Raw genomic sequence first — 25,840 nt, 5'->3', positions numbered from 1 at the left:
GAAGTGTGATTGAAATGGAATTTAGTTTGAGTACACAGTGTTTGGTTCAGACCTAAGGAGAGACTGCATTCATTCAAGGTATCTAAGCCAACGGTAAATTTCAACAATGTCCTTCATAGCAATAAGCAATATTTCTGTAGTGCGTAAATGCCTTTCATTTCACAGAAAGTGAGATTTGTAAGGCGACGGCAGAGTTGGATGTTAAAAAAAAAAAAAAGAATTCAAAACTATCGTTGCAAAAGTCAAAATTGTCTTAAACTTGGGGTGGTCCGTAGCGTAGTGGGTTACACAGGCGCCCCTTTACCGCATGTCCTCCCCTCTGTCACCCCCTTTCTATCTGTCTCTCGCTTTCAATAAAGCATGTAAAATGCCAAAAAAAAAAAATCTTTAAAATTGTCTTAAACTTAAAGTCAACTCAACTCACCGAATAACAAAAACAAATCCTGACTTCACATTTTAATATTTTTGCAATGCAGAGATTTCTGGATTGTATCGCCCATGTCTTGGAATGGGATGTTTTGGGATATTTGACACTGATTTCTGATACAATACAGGAAGTTTAATGAACCCTCAACTGAAGTTGAGACTTTTTAATGTCATTTAATGTAATTTATGCAAGATGCAGTAGTGGAAGAAGTATTGATAGTTTACTTAGTAAAAGTAGAAAAAAACAAATTCTAAAGTTACTTAATAATAATGCAGTTTGGTTCCCTTTAAAGTGTTTATCATAGTTTATTATATTGTTCTGTGTTCATTTCTAACAAATACATGTAAGAGCATTAGAGCTGTAGTTCATCAATGTGGAGCTATATAAATGTGTCATTTCCATAAATTGTATATGTTTTGTAGACAGTTTATTACTGCATCATGCTATAAGTGTATCTCATGTTTATTTTTTAAAGTTAAACCTTATTCTCAAAGTAACAAAGCCGACAAAAGAATGCCGTGGAGTAAAGGGTATTATAATTCTCTCTGAAATTTAGTGGAGTGTAAAGTAAAATAGAAATACTTATGCACTCATTTTTTTTGTATGGTACTTGATGTAAATTTACTTACATTCAACCACAGGGAAAGCTGGCCAGTCTAGACATATTTGTGTGTGCTATAATCTTCAAAATACAAGCATTAAAGTGTAAATACTAAATAAGCTGTACAATAAATCAAAATTCAATTTTTTTTTTAATTTCTAAAATCACATTGAAAAAACACAATTCTGAATAAAGTATTGTGGTGCTGCCAAGATGTCCCTGCCTACAAATTGTATTAACTACAAAATAATATTAATATATTTTTCAATGCAAATGAGTGACACAAAAAAAGTGAATTACCTCCAAAATTGTTCAGACTCAATTCCTTCTCCTTCTCATTCAAACCAGTTTAAAAAGAAAATCACATGTCAAACATATATTTTTTTTCTTTATTACAAATGTTTCTTATACAAAACCAGAAGCTATACAACATTCAAATATTTTATTTTTTGACCTTCGGGCTAAAGAAGGATGACATAGACTTCATGCCAGTCTTGTCCACCTTAGCCAGAGATTTCTGAGCTGCGGTCATCTTCTTGGGCGGCTGGCATAAAGAAAAAGAAAAAAAATCAATATGATTACTCAACGCCTTTACAAAGAGACGGAAGGTAATTCATTACATGTCGTGAACTTAAATTCAAGCTGAGGAAAAACATGTTTTTTTTTTCAAAAAGTAAGCCGCTTTGACCCATGTGTGCACACTGCAGACAAAGCTTAAGGGCAGCATTTGACAAACAAGAGCTACACTGATAATCAAAAATAAAAATCAGAGACTGAAAGCAAAGTGGCCTTTCATGGATATGATATAATCAAAACAAATGATGATAAAAGCCTTCAATACTTGTTCTTTTCAGACACACTGCTCGCTGCTCTGTATTCACTCACTTTCCGCGCAAAGTCTGCACTGTTGAATTTGGTGTAGTCCTCGCCAGCCTCCACCAGTTTGTCTGAAAGTTTCCGCTTCTGCCAAACCAGGAAGTAACACAAGCTTTACAAGACAAAGAGCACCAAACTTTTTTCCACAGAAACGCACACCGATACGAGCAAAGGATGTTAGGGCTGCTTGGTAATGGCAAAAAAAAAAAATCATAATCACTATATGATTTGTGATCAATATTGAGATCACAAATATTTAACACAATTAATGATAGACTTTTGAAACATTGTTTTTATTAAACCTAAAAAATATATATTTTTAACAGGAGATTTTAAACTAAGTGTAACTCAACCAAATTAGTTTTTAAACCAAAAATAATAATTAAAAATTCATAACTGGAGCCCTTTCCCGCATGTCTTCCCCTCTCTCTCCCCCTTCACTCTGTCCTATCAATACAGCCCAAAAATGGCCAAAAAAATATATTTAAAAAAAATAAAAATTAATAATTAGATCAACTATTATTATATAGTCAATATATACAATTAATATATAAAAATACATTAGATCAAAGCCCTTAAACATACTATTGTATTCAACATTTGTAAACTATATTCAACATATTTCAAACAGTAAGTAACAGTTGAAAGAAGTGGAATTCATTTCCAATTTATAGGAATTTATAATTATTATTATAATGATCTTGAACAGAATCAGCATAATCATTATTTCTTTATTCCATTTCTTTTTTCAAAATCATAATTGAAAAAAATATTACATTTATCGCCCAGCCCTCGATGACATCAAACTGAATGAAAAAGCTCTTTCAACCCAAGTTTAAAAAACAAAGCAGCTACAATGCAAATGCAGCGATGTTAGACTGAGGTGAAGGAAAAACATGCATGGTAGTTTTGACAGCATGCAGAAAGAGAAAATGCTGTACCGAGCTCACACGTCTAAGAGACACAAACATACCTTAGAAGGAGGTTCTGTCTCCTTTGGGCTTGTGAGTTCTGGTAACCTGTGGAGCAGAATAAGAAAAAGCATGCTTGATCACCATTTATTGAGCTAATAATGATCATAACCCTGCAAGTGATGGACGTCTGAACTTACTGCAGGTGTTTGAGGAGGGCTTTGCTCAAGTCTTCACTGATATACTCCGATACCAGGCCGTGAGCATAGCGTAAGTAGTCCTCTGTATCATGAATGAAAATTTTAGTAATTAGAAATATAATCCTTTAAGTTGTGTATAGTTTGAGGTTGAAGAAATGTTGTTTTAGGATCATAACTCAGAGATACAAACAGTGTAATATTACTGCCATCTATTGGTCAACATCCTATCTGCTGCTTTTTCATTTCACAGGAAAATGAGAGTGGAACTTCACACAGAAATAAGAAGAGGATTTGTCTCTAAATAGTGAAGTGGCCTAAAGCTGAAGTGACGTACCTTCATTGTTGTCTGACTCTGACTTCACTCTGACATATGTTGAGGATTTGACTCCTTCTCCCACAGAGATACTTCTCGCTTTGAGCGTAGTGACAGTCCTCTCCACCTACACCGACAGGTAAAACACTATTTGTAATGCCATTGTTTAAACCAACCGTTGAAAATCATACAAAATGTTTGTAAGAATACCTTTTTCTTCAACCAATTCATCGTCTTCTCCTCATTGTATCGATGGAATTTCAGTGCTCCCACCTCTGGAAGTATGAAACACAGCATTTAAACAATGCAATCAGTATATTAGTTGAGTGATGTCAGCTTTGAGCTTTAAAAACCTTTTTCATCCGCAATGTGGTGCAGGGAGGCCAGGGACCGTGTGCAGCTCAGCAACCTTGAGCAAACTGGGAATTCCTCGTCCATAACAAATTGATCCAAAGGCTGGAACTTCCCCTGAGAAAAATTTCAATTTGCAAAAAGATTAAAAAAAACAGATCCTTTTTCAGGTGTAAAAAAATAGTGACACCACAGTAAAAAATAGTGCTACAAGTAAAAATCTTCAAAATCTCACTTAGGTAAAAGTATAAAAGTATTAGCAACAAAATGTACTAAAGGTACCAAAAGTAAAACTACTCATTATAGAGAATGGTCAATGACTTACTGACTGAATAATAACTGAAGCATTAATGCTGTATCACTGGTATCATTAATAAGGATTGAACTAATGTTGCAGCTGGAAAAGCTGGTATTAATTTCTGCTTTCATTAGTTGATTTAAACCTTTCATTAATAATCTGAAACGGCAAAGTAAATAGTAACTAATGCTGGTAAAATGTAATGAGGTAAGGAGTACAATATTTGATTCAAAATGTAGTGAAGTAAAAGGATAGAGTTGCATAAAATATAAAATATTTTCATGTAAAATACCTCAACTTTGTCCTTAGTACAGTACTTGACCAATGTGTACTTAAATACATTCCACCACTTTGTGCAAGTAAGAAAAATTGGGATGATGAAATCCTATTTATTGTTATGACATTAAATATTCTGGTACAGTAAATACACTCATTCGGTATCAAACCCACAGTCTGCTGAGACTGCAATACAGAGTCAGACCTTCTGACAACTTCTAAATTAGTCTTGCATACATGTTGGATCTTCTTTATGACTTGCATAGAAAAAATCTAAAACTAGACATTCTCAAAGAAGCTGTACATGTGAAGCCATTCATGCACAGCATCTCCAGCTCCACTTGTAGCCAGGGACACTATGTGAGCGCAGGTGAAAGCCATTAGCAACCTGGCATGCTGGCTTTCAGGGGAAATATTACAATGAAACCTGACAAGCTCTTTATGAAGAAATGTTGCTCCCTGTGGTTGTGGAAAAAGAAAAGGCTCCAACACATGGAGCATAATGTGGCATTTTAACATTGTCAACATGTACTAAATTAAATGGATACAACATTACAATAAGAAAGCTTTGGAATTGTTAAGATCACTGGAATAACAGCTGTGTGATTAATTCAGATTTCTGTTTCTTACCTCTTTGCCAGATTTGATCAAATAGGGCAAAATTAGGTAGAGAGGATCCATTGGTGTTACAAAGAGGAGTCTCCCATCTGTTTAAAAAAAGACAACTGTGAAGATATAAACACCTGATTCTGAGCCAAGAGCACAGTTAATATCACATAATAAAATGCACAGATTTAGCACCATTACCTTCATGACTAACAACTTTAAACGTTTTAATATTGCAAACAATGTTGTTTGTCTGTGCTTGGCATATGTTGTCATGATAAATCAGGCACTATTAAAAACATTTTTGGAGCTCGTAGTGTGAGCTTAACTGGTTCAGATGCTAATTGCAAAAAACTCTTGTACAGCTGAGATATACTGCTAATGGGGAATGCAGGTAATATGAGCAACATTTGCAGCAGTATTTGTAATCATGATTAGGTTGCTTCAGAGTTTACGTTGCTAATAATAGATGACACCAACCTCTCTGTACAGTCTGGCCAACAAACCAGGAGTGGAAGTCTTCTTCAAATGCTTTGACCTCAAACAGCTGTACGTCACCACTATTTAGCATATACAGAGACGCTGCATCTGCAGGATAAAAATAAGAACTGTGTTATTTTCACTACCACATCTACAAATGCAGTTCACAAGACACATAATACGACTGCTGGGAAAACATCCGTGGCTTGACTGATATGATTTCTATTTTCTACACATGCTCATGTTTTGAGACTGTTGTTTGGGATTGCTAGTCATTCGAAGATTAAGATGGACATTATTTATTATCCTCTGATTATTTATAAAGCAAACATTAAATTGTTAGTTGCAATTCTAAGTAGATGTACAACAATAAATATAACTGACCTGTGGCAGGGTTCCTCAGTCTCACAATAGCTGGGTCACTGTCGTGCTTCTGTGTTTCAATGACAGAGTCTGCAGACACCAAAACAAAGTTCAAGATAATTAAGGGTGTAATGTCAGAGAAAGCATCACTGTGTTCTCTGTTGGAAATGATCAGTCTGTCTGAGAACAAACTGCAAAGTTAACTCATTTTTCACTCTTGCTATTTGTTTTGTTGTTGTTTTTACTGTTATTTGTTACTTTTAATGTTTAACCATGCTGCTATTTATTTATTTTATTGTTTGCACATCCTTCCATAACATCCCAGTTTTTGCACATTTTCTCCTGTAGGCTTGAATGATCTCCTATAATATTGAATATAGCAATGCATAAAACTCACCATGTACTTTACATGTTTCAAATTTTAGCCTTTCAGTGTTTATTGTCTTTAATATATTTCCTTGTATTTCCTGTACTATGGTTGTCTTCTCTCAGGCATTCAATGAGGAGCAGCACTCCAAAGGTCCTTGCATACTGGTATGCAAGGACAATAAAGATTTTCTATTCTATGCTTATTCAGTAATGACTTAAACTAACAACTAATTTTGAGAGAAAATAATCAGTGAGTAACTGTCAAACTTAGTGGTAATATTTAATATCCTGTGATTAGTAAGTAACATTAGAGACAAGTATTATAACGTCACACTGTTAAAATAATCGCCTGAGTCATTTTTTGTCAAAATTGTTTGTTTTTTTCCTAAATCATCTCCTCATGACGCCGGCCACCTATGGTAAAATCGCCTACATCCTCAGTTGATCAGATCATGTGATTTTACTCCTTTGAGATCATCACTTCATTGACAATTTGCCATATTCATTCATCAGATAAGAACCCAGCAAAGAAGAGCTAGAGGGAGATTGTTTAGTTTAGTTTATCAATATTTTATTATTGACACTAATATTGGTAATACTTTACTCTAAGGTGTCTACATAAGAGTGACATGAGCATGTCATAAACATGACATGGGATGTGTCATGAACATTAATGACACTTTGAAGTAACATTAATGCTCATGATACTTGTCATGTTATGTTTCTGACAGGCTTGTGTGACTCTTATGTAGACTCTTTCAAAATAAAGTGTTACCATATCTTGCTTAAGTCACAAAGGCATGTTCAAAAAATTGCTTAAGTCATTCATTTCCCTTAAGTTACACACAGTGTTATTACTATGCCAATAGCCATCCTTTGTTACATCCTTTTTGAGTGAAATGATCAATAAATGTCATGTGTTACACTTTTGGTGAAGTTTTTTGTGTTTCCTGCAAAACTTGAAAAAATGACTTATAATAATGCGATTATTTTAACAGGTTGACGATAAGATAATGGCTAATAGTTGTTCCATTAATTAAATGATGACAGTTATCAGGGTCTAATTACTTTGTTGCTATGGTTCCCCCAGTGTCAGTTAGCTACCGTTAGCCTAACGTTGGTTAGCTCTAACTGAATGTGGTTCACTGCTTCACCTACCTGCTGCGATGACAACCCAGCTGTCATTTTGTACATTGGGTGTTCGCTTCTTTTTCGTCGCCATGTTGAGCTTAACCGTGTGTGTTTCTGTTGAGGTGGTTTTATATTGCTAAAAAGTGAAGGCTAATTTGAGCTATAAAAAACAGTGTCGGCCTACTGAACGTTGCGACTACTTTTTGCCTGACAACATGAGCTCAGAAAAGGCGCCTCTCTCTGGATACTTTGTCAAACAGGCGAAGTCAAGTAATTTAGTATACCGTTATCGGTTGGTTTTCTCTCTTTTTTTTAAACTATATAATACAAAACGCGCTTTTAAACACAAATGATGTTCTGACGCCGAAACTAGCTGAAAGGGAGGCGAAAGGTGAGCTTTTTTAGATGTTTAATTCACCATGTTCCCCCTGTTTTTAACACAGTGGAACATTCCACGGTGGCGTCATTCTTCTTCTTCTTCTTCTTTGGTGTTTATTGGCAGTGAGCATCCTTTTCGTTGCATTTATCGCCATCTGCTGGACTTAACTTCTTTCATACTTTTCCTTCTTTTATATTCTTTCAATTAGTCCAGTTGTGGCAAGAAATCTCAGAGGGTTTTTCCTCTCTTCCCTAGATTTCCCACCTTCTATTATGTTTTTGAAGTTTTCTCCTCTTCTGCATCTCTACCTCCATCCTTTCCCTCTCCCTTTCATACTCAGGACACGCTATTACCACATTCTACTGTCTCCCTCTCCCCACTGTTACACTCACCAGTTGCATGTTTTCCTATTTTAGTAAGTGTGTTATTTAACCTACTGTGCCCTATTCTTAGTCTACTTATAATTACTTGTTCTGTTCTATTATCACCATAACATCCTGCCGCCCCTACTACACTTTTCAGTTTGTATAAATGTCTCCCTTTTATCTCCCTCTTGATGGTTCCACTAATTGATTATTTCTTTCCAGATTAGACTTTTCCCCTCTGCTTTTGATCATTTTACTTTAATTTCCACCTCCTCTTTTCAACTGTTTCCTTAGCCATTTTGTCTGCTATTTCATTTCCTATTAAACCTTGATGAACTGGATCCCACATGAACACTATTTCCCTCCCCTGTTATGTCAATCCGGATGTAAATGGTGGCGTCATGTCATCGGTTAGTTCCTCTGTACCGCCACTAGAGGTCGGTCACGATCTTCAATAACAATAACGCCATGGTAAACATTTGAGGTTTGTCCTACAGTTTTAAGACCCAGTCACTTTGCTGATATTTCTGAATTATAGTTTGCTCTTATTTTCTTTCTTTTCTTTCTTTTTTTTTTTTTTACAGAGAGCCAAAGGGGTCTCTGCTCTCAGGTGCAGGTTTGTTTGGTGACCAGTTGTCCTTTGGCACACTGACACACAACAGATTGGGGGATCCATCTGTCCTCCAGTAAGAGCAGGGCATCTCTCACACTCACTCTCAGGATATGACACTGTGTGTGTCCCAGTTGGTTTTCAGTGAGTCATTTGCCTTTCTGTTTCTCCTTCTTGCTCTGGAGGATGTGTAGGATGTGTTTGTGTTGTTTTATCCCCATATACAAATGTTTATCAGCTGTGTCATCAGTTTGTGCAATTGTTCGGGGTCGCTCTGATATGTTTGTGGGCTATAGCTCCTTCTTTTTAGCTGTAGATTTTCCCATGTTCTAAAGACACCCTCAGCACAGCCCATTAACAGGTTTTTAATTAGCTTGTTTTGGTAATGAGGAAGGGAGGGCTTTGTGTGCTGGTTGACTGAGCTTTTAAACATGGCCAATACAGTGTCCCTGTGGAGAGCAGCATGATGTAAAGGAAAACTAGAGCCTCTGCAGGGTGACTTATGGCTTCATGTTTCTCTGACTTGCTCATTTTCACATCACCTTTTTTCTGCATTTTCAGTTTATTGTGTCTTGTATCACTCTCTATTCCCTTTTTGGTCCATTTAGAAATGTTGCCTTGCAGATTTCAGCAACACATGCTCTTTGAACGCTGTCTTCTCCTTAAAATCAGTTAGATTTATGTTCCTGTAGTCTGTGGCAAAGAGAGCGTGGGTGAGATATTGTCTGTGAATTACTTGTTTTATGGGTCCCGAGAGTATCATACACAACAGTCTGTGCGGCTAAACAGAATATTCCATGAAAGCTTTCTTTCTTTTTGGGCTGCTTGAGGGAACGTCTGTGTTTCTGACTGCCAGGGAGAACAACAGCGGCCTTTCTGATATGCTGGACCACAGACAGCCCCAGAGAGCCGAGTCCTCTGTCACCAGCATGCAGACGAGAACAAAGTGGGTCTAAATTTAGGCCTCGACATGGCTTCGTAGACCCAGAGTCAGAGACCCCTTTTCCTACCCTCAAATCTCATACATCATACATCCAACAAAAAGAAATGCAACATAACCAAAGCCACGTCTGTTCTGTCTATCTCCCCCTCAAGCTCTACTTCCTTCTTCCCTATATAATTCTCTTTTGAATTTGTTTTTTTCTTGCTAGATATAAGACGATTCCAATAAACTTCTCTGTGGAGGTAGGAGTTTATTACAGCCAGCAGGCGGTAGACGGTTGGTCACACTCTGCTGAGCACATTGAACAGCCCCATGGTCCTATCCATCTCTGTGGCCTCATTTGTGGTGGTCCAATACAGGGTGAATGGTTACAGCTTACATATCGACTCAGCCTCAAGCTGTCATGTCACCACCATGTGCTGTGCCGTTACCAAGAGAGTATTTTTACCCACTTCATCTTTCTGATTTCAAGAGCACACATATTCACAATTTTTAACAGTCATGGCTGCCAAGAGAAGCAGGTTATAAATAGAAAGACATGCAGGGTGCCACTCTTTCTGTATAGACACAGGCTGTTATTTCACACAGCTGTAAAAGCCACATTTTGAATTCCCTGCAGATCCTCAGCTCAAGGAGGTAATGTACACATTAATATGAGACATGCACACACATACACACACAAAACAGATGTGGAGAGAATTCCCCTTGGCAGCAGAAGCCTTGAGTCATCATCTGGGATTCCCTTCCTCTCACTTCCAAATATGGGTGGGATTGTGAGCGAGCGGGAGGCAGAATGTGGAAGGCAGAGTGGAACCCCCTCGTGATGTCAGAGCTCTGGAACAGTGAGCCTCACGCTGACTGGAAATTCACAGGAAGGAATGTCGGGAATGCAAGAATCACTGAAATGCTATTCCCGCATGCATGTTTGTAAAGTCTGAATTTTTGCACACACCCCCACACTCACCCACCCCCCCACCCACCCACACACACACACACACACAAATACACACACACACACACACACACACACACACACACACACACACTTAATGTTTTTCACCAGACCTCTCACTGGGGAGATATTCATTCCCGTAAAGTCTTATTCCTCTTCACCCCACAGGATGGTGACTCCTTATTCCCAGCATCATTTGCTCTGTGTGAGGCCTCTGGCTGAATGTGGTATTTCCCCTCTCCCTAAAGGCAGGGAATTGCGTCATGGCTTGAACATAAAAATGTCTGTGGTGTAAAAATTCTAAAATATAGTGACTTTTTTCAAAATCTTTGTAAAAATCACATTTATTTTCTACTGAATTTGGGTTCAATTTTTCAGAACATGTGCAAAGCATGAAATAAACTCATAAAGCTTCAAGTTTAAACCACCTAACTATGGCCAGATTAACTTGCAAAGCAGCCCCAGGGCCTTAATGAGGCATCGGCCCCACTTCCACACCATCAGGTACCAACCAGTATGCTCCCATACTTGAATGAGAGGTCCTGGGACCCGTACAGGTATGGCTCCATGGTTGATGCAATGAATCAGGCCTGGTCGTGTGCTTATAAATCCCTCCTTTTCTTGGCAAATCACTTGTGTAGCATTCAAGTCCAAGGATCGGCCAGGTGTCCATGCTTGCACAAGGTACCGGTACCTGATTTGTTCAGATCCTACCCTCCTGACCAATGTGCTATATACCAACATTAAGTACTCAATGACTCACCTTAACAATAGGGCTGCTTCACAGGGCAGGTGGTCACAAAAAAAGGGGTGGGATTCTTAATCAGGTGTCTAGGTCGGGTCCATTCTATTACCACAGCTCTCGGATCTGTTTAACATTATGTATAATACCCAAGTGGATCAGAGAGGACACAGCCGTGATCATTTTTTAATTCAACTTAATTCAGTTTTATTTATAGGGCTTATAGAGATCTCCAGTCACAAATTTACCTCTGATAGAGGTTTGATTATATGTGTCATAGCAAGCACAAGGTGCAAGGCTACTGTAGGTAAGACACAATGTTTTGCTTAGCTATTAGTACGCTAATATTAACTTGTTAATACCAGCTGAAAAATTGTTGCAGATCAGGCCGAGTATCTCCGCCAAATTCAGGTCCAACATTACATCAGTTCTGCGTGGGTCTGGGTCCCAGCATTCAAATGGTAGACAGGTCTGTTTTTGGTTCTAGATCAAATTTTTCTTTACCTCTAACTTAACTACAACATGCCTGGGGTTTGCTGTATGTCAACTTATATGTCATAATGTTATTAAACACAAATGTATTTAGAAGTTTGCATATTTTCTGTATGTGAGCACTGTATAAACTGAAATAGAGTTTATATTGTTTTTGTAGAATATTTTACCAAACACGTTTGCAACTGATCAAATACAGCTGACACACAGTAACCCAGGGGCCTTCAGGTCCCATGAGGGTTCGAGGTCCAGGGCAGTCCAATGCTTACTTTTTTTTGTGACCACTAGTGGTACTTTTAAACCAAAAAGTTCCAGCAATTATGGCAGCAGAGTTATTCATCCTAAAGGAGAAAATAAAAGTCCCTTTTGTGAACTTTTGCAAATTATACTGATGACAGATTTTTTAAAAACCCATCAAAAACCAGTTTTCCCACATGGGAAAACAACAACACATTGATTCTGTTGTTTTACGTCTTTACTGTTGCGTGACTCTGATGTTTGAGGCAGATGTAATGAATGAAAGTAGGGCTAAAAAGCAATGCTTTGATGAGTGGGTTCCTGTTTTGTTTGTATCTCATGCACACCATTTAAGACGCAAATCCCACAATATACATTCCTGCCAATGGTTTCACACTATTCCACTGATTGCGGGTGATGATTATGTGCCTCAAAAAAGTAGCACTGAGCCAGTAAATTGCAAGGAAGAAGAAGAATACAAGCTAGCAGACACGGACACAAATAAATCAGTTTTCAGATTTTTTAAAAACAGCATTTTTATGAGACAGAAAATGCATTCAACACACTTGAAGACCTCCATAATACAAATAATAAGTGAAACCATTGAATATTAATAGAACTGTGTTTTTTTATAAGGAAATTCCACATGGACCATTAAATACATAAAAACCAAAAGGAACATTGTACTACTACAATAAAATACTATTGTAAAACAACAGAGTTTGTTAATCATGACATTTGGGCTAACATGAGTTGCAAAAAATAAGTAATAAGTCAATTTGCTGAATAGTAATTACCATTTATTTAATGTCTAAGTCATTAATCAAGCAAAAGAAAAAAAACACGAAAGATTCACTAATTACAATTTGTCAAATGTGATGATTTGCAGCCCTTTTCTATTTCATAGAATTGCTAATTGAATATATTTCGGGTGACCATTTTCGCTTGGACAAAACTTCCAAGAGACTAAATAATTAGCTTATGATTAAGAAGATGATTGACAGATTAATCAAATTGAGAGGAAGTGTTACGTGCAGCCCTTCATAGAACACTGATGTGTGGGTCCTGATAAAAAATGTAAACTTTCACCCTTCCAGGGGGGTCTGTCTGTCCCAGAGGCTTTCATCTGCCCATGATCCCTGCCTGTCTCCTCGCTCCCTTCTCTTTACCTCTTTACGCTATCCCACTGAGTAGATGTCCCACAATACACCATCCCCAACCCTAATTATTGTTTACTAGGATCAATCTCTCTCTCCCTGTCCCTCTCTCCCTCCCTCTCTCTCACTGTACCAGGGACCAGAGATGATGTGGTAATTACATCTGCCGACTGCTGGTCTGCCGCAGACGGCTCCGCAAGTCTCTCTGCTCGGAGAGAAATTAGAGACTGCTCAGCACATGTCCAGGGCTGTAATTAGAATAAGTACTCTGTGTATGAAATGTGTTTATTTGTTTATTTATGAGACCCCAGAATTCCAGGCCACTTCTCCAGGCTACTAGTCTCAAAGGTTGGGTCATGTCAGGGGATGTGCACCAGAACCAGGGAGTCATGAGAATATGCTCCTTTCTTGAGCACCAGTGTGCATTTATTGTTATACAAATGAAAGGTTTTACTCAAAAGCTATATATATGTGTATATATATATATATATATTATATATGTACTGCACCTTTTTTCAGTTCAGTGTCAGTGATGAACCTTTTCTACTTGTGCTACTGTTACACTGAGTTTAGAAGAATAGTTTGACATTTTGAGGGACAATTAGTTAAACTCATTTCTGATTTCTGAAGGCTAAATAAGGACAGAATTGGATACCGAAGTAAACAGCAATTGGCTCTGTCAAAGGTTAACATATCTACATTTCCAGCACCTCTGAAGTCCACTAGTTTATACATTGTATCCCATTTATTTGATAAGTACCAACAATTGTATTTTAATGGGGAAATGACATGTTAAGATTATGTAGCAGGTCATTTCTTGGTCAGGACCAAGAATTTATAAGATTTTGTTGTCATTTTGAGGTATCCAGACTACCAGCAGAGCTTCATATTTGTTGTACATTAATACACCATTTCCAAAAAGATACACAGGCTCTGCATAATATAATACCAGCCTGGCATGTTCAGACCAGTTCAAATTTATCACCAAATGTGTATTAATCTAGAAACATTTTTTTATTATTATTTCCAAGGTGTGTTAACAACGGCGCATACAAACCTGAGCAGAGCAACTATATGAGTCTTGCGACCAGTTGGAGCAACGAGGTGTATGACGTATCACTGAGTCACACATGCCAGCTGGGGGCGGTGCTTGGTCCGTTTTCAACAAGAACAAACATGGCGGCCGGCTCGCGAACCTTCTCAATTTACAGGTAAACGGTACACTAAAATGAGTTTTTGAAAACATTTAAGACTTGAAATGGGTAACGCAGCAACAAAATATTGGTTCCTATTTGATAAGCGCTGCTTAGTTTGACAATTTTATCTGACTTTTGTGAGTTGCACTTGATGTCAGTTAACTGACAGTTATCATGTTAAAGCCGCGGATTGGCCGGTTGAGGGCCAGGCCGTCTGGAAATCAGTCTGAATGGGAGAGTGACCACACTCATTGGCCAGAGCAAATACAAGTAAGTTAGGCAGATTTGCTGGTTTCCATGCTATCATTTTACTACTATAACCTCTACTCTGTATATCGTTGCCCTGTTAAAATAATCACCTAACTCATTTTTTCAAGTTTTCCAGGAAACACAAAAAACGTCACCAAAAGTGTAACATATGACATTTATTGATCATTTCACTCAAAAAGGATGTAACAAAGGATGGATATTGGCATAGTAATAACACTGTGTGTAAATTATGTAACTTAAGGGAAATGAATGACTTAAGCAATTTTTTGAACATGCCTTTGTGACTTAAGCAAGATATGGTAACACTTTATTTTGAAGGTGTCTACATAAGAGTCACACAAGCCTGTCAGAAACATGACATGACAAATATCATGAGCATAATGTTACTTCAAAGTTTCATTAATGTTCATGACACATCCCATGTCACTCTTCTGTAGACACCTCCAAAATAAAGTATTACCATATCTTGCTTAAGTCACAAAGGCATGTTCAAAAAAAGGCCTAAGTCACATTTATTATTTTGACTTAGGCATAATAAATCCACTTAAGTCACACACTTGGCATAGGCCATTATCTTAAAGGGGTAAAATCACATGATCTGATCAACTGAGGATGTAGGCAATTTTACCATAGGTGGCCGGCGTCATGAGGAGATGATTTAGGCAAAAAAAACAATTTTGACAAAAAATGACTACACTATTTTAACAGTGTGACGATATGTAACACTCAATTATTACATTGTTGCTTTTCCAGAGGTCTATCTCAGTTTTTTTGTTTAGTTTTTCCGTATTTAAGTTGGTTGTCTGAGGATAGAAGGTGTTGTATGTTGTTGCAGGCGGTTTTCATTCACTGTTGCTAGTAATGCCTGAAACAAGTGATTAACTATGTAAATGCAGCTTATTCTGACCCATATTAATATTTGTTTTTAGGTGGCTAGCTCTAGCTAGCTCTCTGGACATTATATTCATGAAGGGAGAACAGGAGGAAGTCAGACAATGTAGTATAAAGGCAGAAACAGTCTTGTTTAGGGTGGGTGGATCAAACAAGCACGGGACTTTGACCCAGGGGACTGGTGTTTGTGTCCCCTGCGAAACCAAAAGCCAGCATTGTTACTTTAAGATGTAAATTAACTTACAAATGTAAATTTGTCTCAATCTACATCACTTATGTACTCTTGATGTTCCACAGTGTTAACCACATGTTTAACAGCTATTGTGTGACTGTTTCACAACTTCAAATACATGTCATATTTTGATATTATTATATAAACTATTGTGCATATGTTTTTTGTAAGATATATGAGATGTTTATGAGAATATGTTGCATACATGGTAAAATTGTCATTTGGGGGATTATAGATAAAACTGACTTTGGAAAATTTGTTCCTATCACTTCCAAGACCGTTTAAAGCAGCTCAAAATGTCATCCTTTCTCACAAAGTTTTTTTTACAAATACATTTAAAACACATTTTTCTTTCCAACAGATGTCACATCTGCCCTCTACACTTTCAGATCATCTTTAGGAACTGTTTCCTCTGACTACCAGCCCACCGTAGTGACTTTCAAAATCCTTGAATTGCTCGGACATCGCCTTGTTTCCTTTTCTTCACTGATAGCAACACGTCTCCCATTTAACTTTGAAGGGATCCTGTTTCAGACACAAAGTAGTCGAGGGGACCCGGAGCTGCTGAGAGGCGCTTTCTCCACTTCTAGATTTATGAGCTGCGCAATGAGACAGTCGACAACTCGGGCCATTAAAAGATTATCTGGATCTTTCACAGGCATACTGGGATAATTTGGGAGCAAAGTCATTATGTTCATACCATATAAATCTACAAGGTGGAGGGTGACACACACGAACAGTATATTACACGGTGTCTTTGTGTGCATGCATGTTGCAGTATACGTGCTGTGGCACATCTGTGGTTGTTTTATATTCCCCCCTAAGGCACATAAATTCTCCAGTATTTAGAGCAATTCTCAGCTTTGAAGGACACTTTTGTTTTGATACCAAACTACTGTCATCACGTATTGCACATCATCTCTTATCAACGATGCTGAATGATTTAACCATAAGGTTTGGAGTGTTTATAAGCAGCTTTGCATTTTAATCATTTTCTTTTTCAGCCCTCTCACACACTCCATAATCTGAGAATCATTACTGGAACAGAAAGGCAGCTGCCGGATAAGAGCGGAGGACCGACAAAAAGGCAGACATATGAAGGTGTTGGTGTTGAGGGAGGCAGAGTGACTACACAGCGGTGACAGGTACCGAATGGCTGAGAGCCCGGCGTTGTAGCCTTTAACTTACCTCAGAAGATGGATTGACCCAGCTGCTTCATAAAATAACTAGTCAGTCTTTTAGTGAAATTGTTCCCATGATGGATCTATGCTTTTATGTCAGAACTGTCATTTTTCCACTAAACTAAAACGACTCTCGTCATGATTTCATGTGCTTCGAAGGACTCCACATTAGAGCAGCGCTGAGTTTTGTGACCCAATGCACATGTTCAATAAACACATTGGCATTTTAAACACAATCATTTTTAAGTGATGCATGAAATGCTGTATGTCAGTGAATATTTATACAGCAACATGAATGTGTAAGACCACTGACTTCATTATTCGTGACCAGAAAGACCAAAACGTTTTTCATGTGAAACACTTTAATGATTTTGGCATATTTCCACGCTTTAGGTAATGACAACTTTGCTTGTCAACACCATTATCTCAAAGCGTGAACAAGAACGACCAATCAGCTCTTCCATCTGGGCGACAAACCAGACGCTTTCATCTCAATAGTAAAATTACTCTTCAGACTGGACCCTGTCTCGCAGTCTGCATTTTGTCCTTGGCTTTTCAGGGATAAGGGTCTTGGCATGTACTGGCCAAATGTAATGTAATCAAAAAAGGCAAGACCGTGAATCTGGTGGTGTGATGTCATCACTATGAGACACTTGTGTGATATCATAATTATGAGGTAATGGCGGGAGGGGTGTGTAAGTTTATGACTTTGGCACACGCTCACTCTACCGTCAGTCGACTGCAACAGGGTACTAATGAGAATGGATAGCCTGCCTCAAGCTATTCTTGTGTGTGCGTGGTTATGTGTGTGTGTGTGTGTGTGTGTGTGTGTGTGTGTAAGAGAGAGTGAGACAGGGTGCACATGTTCATGCTTTGATAAATTGATGATTATTGGCAGAATGATGTCGTCAATAAGGGGTTGAAGCAAATGACCTACAGATACACGCCGGAGGAGGACACATGAGGAAAACATGCGAGTTTCGAAGTCAACAAGTTTCACATGAATCTGATTCATTTTTCCCTCTTTTTGACACACACTGTTTTCGAGACATTTTCTCATGGAGAAAACGACACAGACAACACAAAGCCACTTACCAGATGAGTTTCATTGTGAACTCAGTCAGTCAGAGTGACCAAAGGTTGAGTCTGTTCTTAAATTTACTCTTTGTGGTCTGAGTAATCACCACAATCTCTTACACATTATCTGTCATCTTAATAGTGCTGTGAAGTTAATTTGCTGTACAAATTCAAGCTGTTCTCACGAACAGTTAACTGATATTCCCACGTAATTAATGCACTGAATTTTGTAAGTATTCCACAAAGGATGGTCAGGAGGGGAGGTGGGGGCACAAACTCATGGTTTTGACTCAGGAGTCCGCCATGTGTGCTGCTTGGAAACTTCTTTACTTCTGTTCTGGGTCACTGACGTAACAGTGTCCAGTATTTTAGTGATATTAAGCCAAACCCTGTTATTATTTCTTCACGTTTTTTTTCTTCTTTCCCTTAACCTTGAACCTAAATATTTCAATATCTTAAACAGCAACCATCAGCTGTTCAAAACAGTAACTATTATTTTGTAGGAAATCATAATAACTGTATTGCATACTTTTTAAAAAAAAAATAACTCATATGAACCTGTTCAGGAGAATGCGTTGGCTGATTTCTTGTTGCTAGTTAGTTTGGTATCAATTTTAGAACCAATCGGCTGTTGGTCGATTGGGCCTCTGGGGGCACGGACCAATATTTCTGTAGCCAAGACTCCCTCTTTTGTGTACTGTTCATTGTTAACAGTCTGATTACCAACTTGAGAAATGAGAATAGACTTAAATGTGAGAGTTGATTTCTACAACCCTATTGTTTCTTTGCATATGCAGGTCCATTTTTACAAAATCTAACCATATTTAACATGGTTAAAAACTTGATTTTCATCTGAAGGGGTCTTTAAAAAGACAATGAAACTAAAGGAATTTATAAACTTGGATCCTTAAAATAAAGGGGAAAAAATGAATTTAAAAAAAGCAACATTGTGATAGATCTGGGTGTTTAAAACCCTTCTTTGGACTTTGGAATTGTCTTTACTAGCATGTGATTTCTTATTTTACTACAATATATTTTAGTTCTGAATCATTTAATATAAAAACATGATTGCCATTCTCATTTTCTCTGAGAACAAAGTAATATTTGGCAAGTTAGTATAAAAATATTCTTAACTATTTTTTTACAAGTGCACATGTGGAGAACATTTTGACCTCACATACAACTGTGCACAAGCAGTGGGAGCACAAACGCACACACAGAGCAGAACATAAAATCTCACATCAGTACAATATTTATGATGAAAATTAATAAAGGCAGACAAGAATCAAATCCAGATCATGTATAAATATTTCAAGGACTGACGCATCGAGTTTTACAAAAATGAGTCCTGTGTTTTTTAAACATAAATTCAATTATTAATAAATTACATTTATTTTGTTAATAATTGTTACTTCTGACTACCTAATTGGCTGCTAAATTTGACATGACTCAATCTGCAGCGCTGACCTGCTGTTTCATTGTCAATTACAGTGAGTTAGAAGTAAAAGCGTGACCTCACCCAAACGATCATGTGCCAAAGTCACCCTGCAAAAATGACATCATGGATAATGATGTCATCCCAGGATTCCAGACCCTCTCCCATTCCCGCTTAAATGCTTTAAGGCTTGGCTGCACACTCGCACACATACACACACGCAGACACACATGCACACATAAAAGCGTATGCGTGTTTACACGCTTCTGCACGTACACACACACACATACACACACACGCAAAAACCCACTTCAGGAGCCTCACCCAAGACTGAGTCGTGATATAAACAAGACAAGCACACAACAGATGCGATAAGGATGTCATTTGGCCTCAGAACAAATAAAGCAAGTCTCCAGAACTAAAAATGCCTAATAATAAGCTTGTAAACCTTCAGGTTTCTGACAGAAGCCAGGCTGCAGCTCCTCATATTCCACCATGCCAGGAAAAAAAGTCTAAATGCAATCCTATTGAGCCTATACTTTAAAATGCCTTCAAAATAGTATTGTAAACCACTCTGTGAATTTTCTGCTTATATACAGAGTTCCATGTAAGGGAAAATAAAACCATAAAAGAGGACCTCTCTGTCTGAAAAGAGCCATGTGTGTTTAGGAGGAGGCTTTCAACACAGGCTGGAGTCTTCTCTGAACAGGTTTTATATGTGCCTCTGGGGTCTAAATATTAAAATGACTATATTATCTGGATTTATATTGAACATCTACATTGCTCGGATGACAATTTGTTAAAACGGTTATGCTTCTGTGCATTCATTTAGATAGGCTGAACTAAAATTTTGTGGTATTATGATGGCAGCAGTGGATTGCAATTAAACTAACTTGCTTCTCTCTCTCTCTTTCTTCGTGTCTCTCTCTCTCTCTCAAACCCGTACGCAGGCTCCCCCACGGGCCCTGTGCCCAGTGCCTGACCTTAGTAAATACGTGGCTAATTTGAAGCATGTGGCGGCAAATTGGAAACACTGAGCTTTTAAAACTATGGACTTTTCTTTTGCACATGCTAATTCCTCCCAGGAGATCCCATCAGATGAAATGACCCAAAACATGTCAATGTTAGGGCGACATTTGGGCCCGCAGGGTGGAGGGAGGAGGGGGGGGGCTTCGAAGGGTGGACAAAGAGCGGCTGAAGGGCAGAGGAGAGAGTTAAAGAGGGTGTGTTTAAAAGGGGGAAATTCATTCAATTCATCCCTTAATAAAACACCACTTTTGCTCTCCTCCCTCTTTTACTGTCGCCCTCTTGAACTGTCACTTACTCTCTCTCTCTCTCTCTCTCTCTCTCTCTCTCTCTCTCTCTCTCTCTCTCTCTCTCTCTCTCTCTCTCTCTCTCACACACACACACACACACATCCCACGCACAGGTGGAAATTCTTAGTGCTCTACCTCCTGTTCGAGGGAGAGCTGCATGTTCCATATAGGACAACAGGTGCACACAAGGCAGGAGTGCACATGTGCTTGTCAATGTATGTGTGAGCTTGTGTGTGTGTGCGTGTACATGTTCACACTGTTACTCTTTATTTTGTCAAGTGCATAGAAGCAGTGAAAGAGTGTGAGCGTCCACTCTGGGTGGACTCCATGCTCAGCCCCCACAATGCTGCAAAAAATGTCCAACCTGACCTGATATTGAAGTGAGATGAGTTTTTCTCAGTCAGTCCTAATTTGTTTAAAATGGTTTTTTTTCAATCTCTTTGTCTTTGTCACAAGCTAATGCTAATGGCTCCGTTAGACTGTTCACCGATGCTTTGAGCTACATGCTCAATAACGATGCTAATATCTTAAGCCTCATTTTTGCTCCCCATACAAATAAAAATAGATAGATCCATTTCAAATTATGTAACCACACTGCCTACATGCTTCACACATTCTTTTTACGCGGTCATGGATATTCTTCAGTAGAGGGCAGCTTGGTTCAGGGTCAAAAGTTTCTGATGACGACATTGAAGGAAGTCATATTAACGTAGAAACCTGATTCCAAAAAAGTTAGGACGCTATATAAAATGAAGATGAAAACAGAATGCATCAAATTTAGAACGAGCGTTTATAGTCATGAAGAAAAGTTTTCCAGATGGCCAGGAGATATATTGTCTTTTTACTGTATTCAATTGAACGAATGATGCAAAGGATTTTCATTTCATTTCTTTTTTTTTTTTTTTTTGTATTTTCATGCTTTATTTGATTTGAACCCGGTTCCACTACGACTGCCTTAGTGGTATACGCTATCAGTTAGCCACCAGGAAGCGCCTGCATACTGTTTACATTCTTCACCATGCGCAACTTTTTAGGAATCAGCATTGTACCTCTTGAGGCAGACGCAGCGTTGTAGACGGCAGTGGTCTGTGAGGCTATTAAATACATTGCGACATGTGGACAGAATTTTTTTTCACTCACACCTTCTAGAAAAGTTCAGCCATTTTTTAATTTCTTTGTCGTATCCTATGGTAGCGTCTCGATAAGTATTTGCTACACTGCCCCCACGACTTCTGGTGGTACTGTTCTGTTTCATCTATATCCTTAAGTCTTGAGAAATTAGAGCAAAATTAATTTCACAGGACTAGTAAGACATTTGATCGGCTGGTGGCACTATAAAGGAAAAGTCTGGAGACAACCAAAGTCACTTGGATGTATCCTCTGGGGATTTACGTGGCAATAACTCAGATAGCTGTTGAGATGTTTCAGTGTGAACTAACGTGATGGAATGACCGGCAGTGCCATCCCAAGAGAAATGCCTCTAACATGGGTGAAAATAAAATGTGAAATGCATGTAGATATTTCAAAATTTGAAAATGGTACACACTTAAGGTTTTCAAAGGGATTTTTTTTGCAGTAAATACCCTCCCTCTATGCCTGGCACAAATATGAGAGCCCCAGTTTTCCAACAATCTGAAGGATCTCTATCCCACTTCGTGTCCACAGACAAGCTTCCTTGTTGATCTAAATTTAGTCCTGGTCCCCTCTGGAGGCTGGAGCAGGTGGAGGTGACGGGGGCCCTGGCCCTGTGCTCGGGGGACAGACGGGTGAACACCATGACCAAAGCCCCAGACCTCACATTCTAGTTATAGAACTGATAATGATATCCCCACCCCAGAACACACACACACACACACACACACACACACACCTCTAAAAATGAGTCTGTTATTGCTTCAAACTGATGGTTATAATCTGCGTCATACTATGTTACAATCCCGGACCGAAAACAACAGATTTCATTGGCAGACTCTAAAACCACTTATCAAAACTCTTCAGCACCGCCACATGAAAACCTCCAACCATGCCTCAATATTTTGAGACTTGCAACATGTAATTTGAAACCAGCTTTTGTGGGCATACAGTCTCCAAAGCTCACTATTGTCCCCTCTATAGAGAAAGAAGAAGAAAAAAACTCACCAAAATGCTGCAACGTTACCTTTTCCACTTTAATGACTCCAATATCTACTACTACACATGATGTCTATCCCACCGTTTCTCATTTCAGAAACTTGCTGATCCCCATATTGCTGGCCCATTCACCAGGATGACATCATTTGCTCAGACCGTGCCAACTGTGCTCAATAAAGCCCAGGCGTGTTTCAGTGTGGGAGTGCCTCTGCTGCACTGAGACTCATATGAAAGACGTGAGTGAGAAGATCTTTGTACTAAATTAGTCATGGCAAAAAAATCAGAGGGTATTGCTCTTCACCAGTTTTCACCATTTGTAATGTATCAGAATCATTAAAACAAAATCCTTTCCTGCCTCCTGAAGATGTTGAAGTGTGTATATCTGAGCACAGAAAGGTGAACTGATCCGTGGTGATGCCTTTTGTTGTGAAAACAGTTTGCAGTGGGCTCTATTTCAAGAAATAAAGCGTTCATTAGAGAGATTTTTGAGATGCTGGTAGGTAATTTGAGACGTCCTCTCAAGGAGAATGGCGGCATCAGTCGTGTTAGCAAGTGGCCCAATGTAGGGCAGGGTGATGTGAATATATATATTTATTGTCAAAACAATATATAAATGTGTTTATTGAATATATTTTACTGTAAAGTTTCTATCATAATGTGAAATTAACAGTGGAGGAACTGATTTAGGGCAATATTTAGGTTATTCCGAGAGTTTACATTCTGATCATAGACTGTATAAAGAATGGGCGAATCGCTGTAAAAAAAGAAAGAAAAGTGAAGCCATAATAGCAGCGCCTTCAAATTCCTGCCAAAATCACCCATAAGAGCCAATCAGAGCACAGCACAACCTGTCAATCATGACTAATTAAAACCAAACTTGACAGGCATGACAGAAAGCACATTTAGGAAAAATTAATTTGACATGTACTTTGAGTTTTTAGTTTAAATCATGTCCCATCCACTAAATTGAAGGCATCCATTTCTATGCAGGTGGGTGCAAAGCTTGAGCCAATCATAGAGGCACTGTTTTGCTAACAGGGAGGATGAAGTATACAGAGCCTTTATCATGTGGTTACTTCATATAGACTATTTATTCATTGACTTACCTTTCTGTGGATAGAAGATTTGAAACATATCACCCAGCCCCAACCCAAATAGACGTGTTTACGTTCTAGTGACAAACCCCTCCAGCAGGTGTAGTAATAATCACACGAGCAGAGTAGGAAGTCAGGTGACAATGGTGATCAAAGAATGACAAAGTCCATGTATTGGGAGAGGTCTGGGTAGAAAAGGCAACAAAATATTAGACTGAAATGCAGAAGTTTGTTTCCTGTTTCAAAAACGAGTCTATGTTTCTTTACTTAGGTTTAATTGGTGACTCTAAATTGTCCGTAGATGTGTATGAAAGTGTGAATGGTTGTCTGTCTCTATATGTCAGCCCTGTGATAGCCTGGCATCCTGTCCAGGGTGTACCCCACCTCTCGCCCAATGTCAGCTGGGATTGGCTCCAGCCCCCCGCGACCCAAGTTCGGATAAGCGGTTAAGGATAATGAACGAATGAATGAATGAAGGGTAGTTTGCATTACGGCCGAGGCCTAGAGGAGAAGATCAATACCACATTTATGCCTGAAGAATAAATTGAAAGTTAAGGCCAGTAGGTGATTATCGCTCAGCACAGGTGAAGACAGATAGCCTGAATCTGTCTAAAGGCAACAAAATAAGCCTACCAGCATCTCTAAAGCTCACTATTAACATGCATCAGATTTGTTGTATCTATACAGAAAGGTTTCATAGGGGTTAATGTGCAGCAACATTTCCTTGCCAGTAACAATGACCACAAGCTGTTTCTCTCTGGTGCCAGTCTTTGTGCTATGCTAAGCTAACCAACTGCTGAAGCCTTATATTTAGCGTAAAGGCATCAAAGGTGTTGATCTTCTCGTCTAATGATCTGCATGAAAGCATAAGCATATTTCCAAAATGTCTAATTATTACTTTAAACCCATTTGTGTATCACAGACAATAGAGCCAAACAGAATTCAGACTGTCTGTGGCACTCCTCCATGTACTAGTTTTATTTTAATGACAGTGTATGTTGGGCTTTGTGGTGTTATGGTAGCAGCAGTGTTGTGTAATTAAACTAACTTGCCCCTCAGAGTCCTCGCCACACCTCCACTCTTCTTTCTCTGCCCTCACAACACACCACTGCTGCTCTAAAGACTAGCTCGCCTCTTTCTTTTGTGTAAGTGTTTCTGCCTTCCTGGCAGTCCGTGTCCACCCCCCCCCCCCCCCCCCCCCCCATTCTCCTTGCCCTGCTCTCTGTGCGAGTACTTGTGCTAGCACGGCAGTTTGGCTGATGGTCTGGGTATAGCGGGTGTGTGTCAAACAGCACCTTCCCTCAGAGGAAAGAAACACAGGGAGGGCTGCAGGAGGAGGAGGAGGAGGAGGAGGAGTGGAGGGGGGGGGGGCACACACACTCACTCACATAGCACAAACACACATACACTGCATGGTGATGTCATCTGAAATGACATCATCCCATGGAGGGGAGCCAAGGGACCTGATGGGTTAGCATCCTCCAGTGAGTTAAAGGGAGAGAGCAAGGAGGAGACAGTAAGAGAGAGACTTGTAAATAAAGAGAGAGGGGAATGGACACTAACAGAGAGAGAGAGAGACAATGACTGTGATCTGAATTTTCATTCTTTATTTCCTACAGGACTCGCTTCTTGTTCTTGCTGGTCTTCACAGAGCCACGCATCTCTCATTTAGGCAATACTTTCTTCATTTCCATTTGCAGGTGCTACGTCCTGAGGGAAGTATGCATGAGTGCAGCTAAAGTGCAGCGAGAGTGCAAGTGAATCAATATCAGTGAGCTAATACCAACACAAACACATCAAACACACAGGCATAATGCCAGCCATATCACACACATATATATGCATGCAGTGTATGACCATATGCTATATGCACAACAACATATTTACACATAGACCATGGGCTCACAAATAAACACACTCGCACACATTGTGTTCTTGG

General features: G+C 38.9%; 1 protein-coding gene and 1 long non-coding RNA gene across 3 annotated transcripts; one reads left to right on the top strand and one right to left on the bottom strand.

Annotated features, from left to right (window-relative positions):
- Positions 1 to 1,400: 1,400 nt before the first annotated feature.
- Positions 1,401 to 7,438, bottom strand: rnaseh2b (ribonuclease H2, subunit B). Its single transcript, XM_059342309.1, has 11 exons — positions 7,230 to 7,438; positions 5,724 to 5,792; positions 5,340 to 5,447; positions 4,884 to 4,960; positions 3,682 to 3,796; positions 3,539 to 3,603; positions 3,350 to 3,455; positions 3,016 to 3,097; positions 2,878 to 2,923; positions 1,914 to 1,991; positions 1,401 to 1,572 (listed from the first exon to the last, which is right to left on the bottom strand). Exons 1-11 carry the CDS (start codon positions 7,291 to 7,293, stop codon positions 1,471 to 1,473), a joined length of 912 nt encoding a protein of 303 aa, XP_059198292.1. The 5' UTR covers positions 7,294 to 7,438; the 3' UTR covers positions 1,401 to 1,470.
- Positions 7,439 to 7,470: 32 nt separating this feature from the next.
- Positions 7,471 to 25,699, top strand: LOC131978598 (uncharacterized). 2 transcript variants are annotated; one of them, XR_009394999.1, is made up of 5 exons: positions 7,471 to 7,593; positions 14,111 to 14,545; positions 16,673 to 16,813; positions 22,905 to 23,043; positions 25,602 to 25,699. It is a non-coding gene; the product is annotated as an uncharacterized LOC131978598 (long non-coding RNA). The 2 variants fall into 2 exon arrangements; XR_009395000.1 differs by lacking the exon at positions 7,471 to 7,593 and having other exon boundaries at positions 13,579 to 14,290; positions 14,459 to 14,545.
- The last annotated feature ends 141 nt before the right edge of the window (positions 25,700 to 25,840 follow it).

This window comes from Centropristis striata, chromosome 10 (assembly GCF_030273125.1).
Source record: "Centropristis striata isolate RG_2023a ecotype Rhode Island chromosome 10, C.striata_1.0, whole genome shotgun sequence".
NCBI lineage: Eukaryota > Metazoa > Chordata > Actinopteri > Perciformes > Serranidae > Centropristis > Centropristis striata.
The sequence above is the reverse complement of the archived record's forward strand: the minus strand, read 5'-3'. Positions and strand labels throughout refer to the sequence as shown.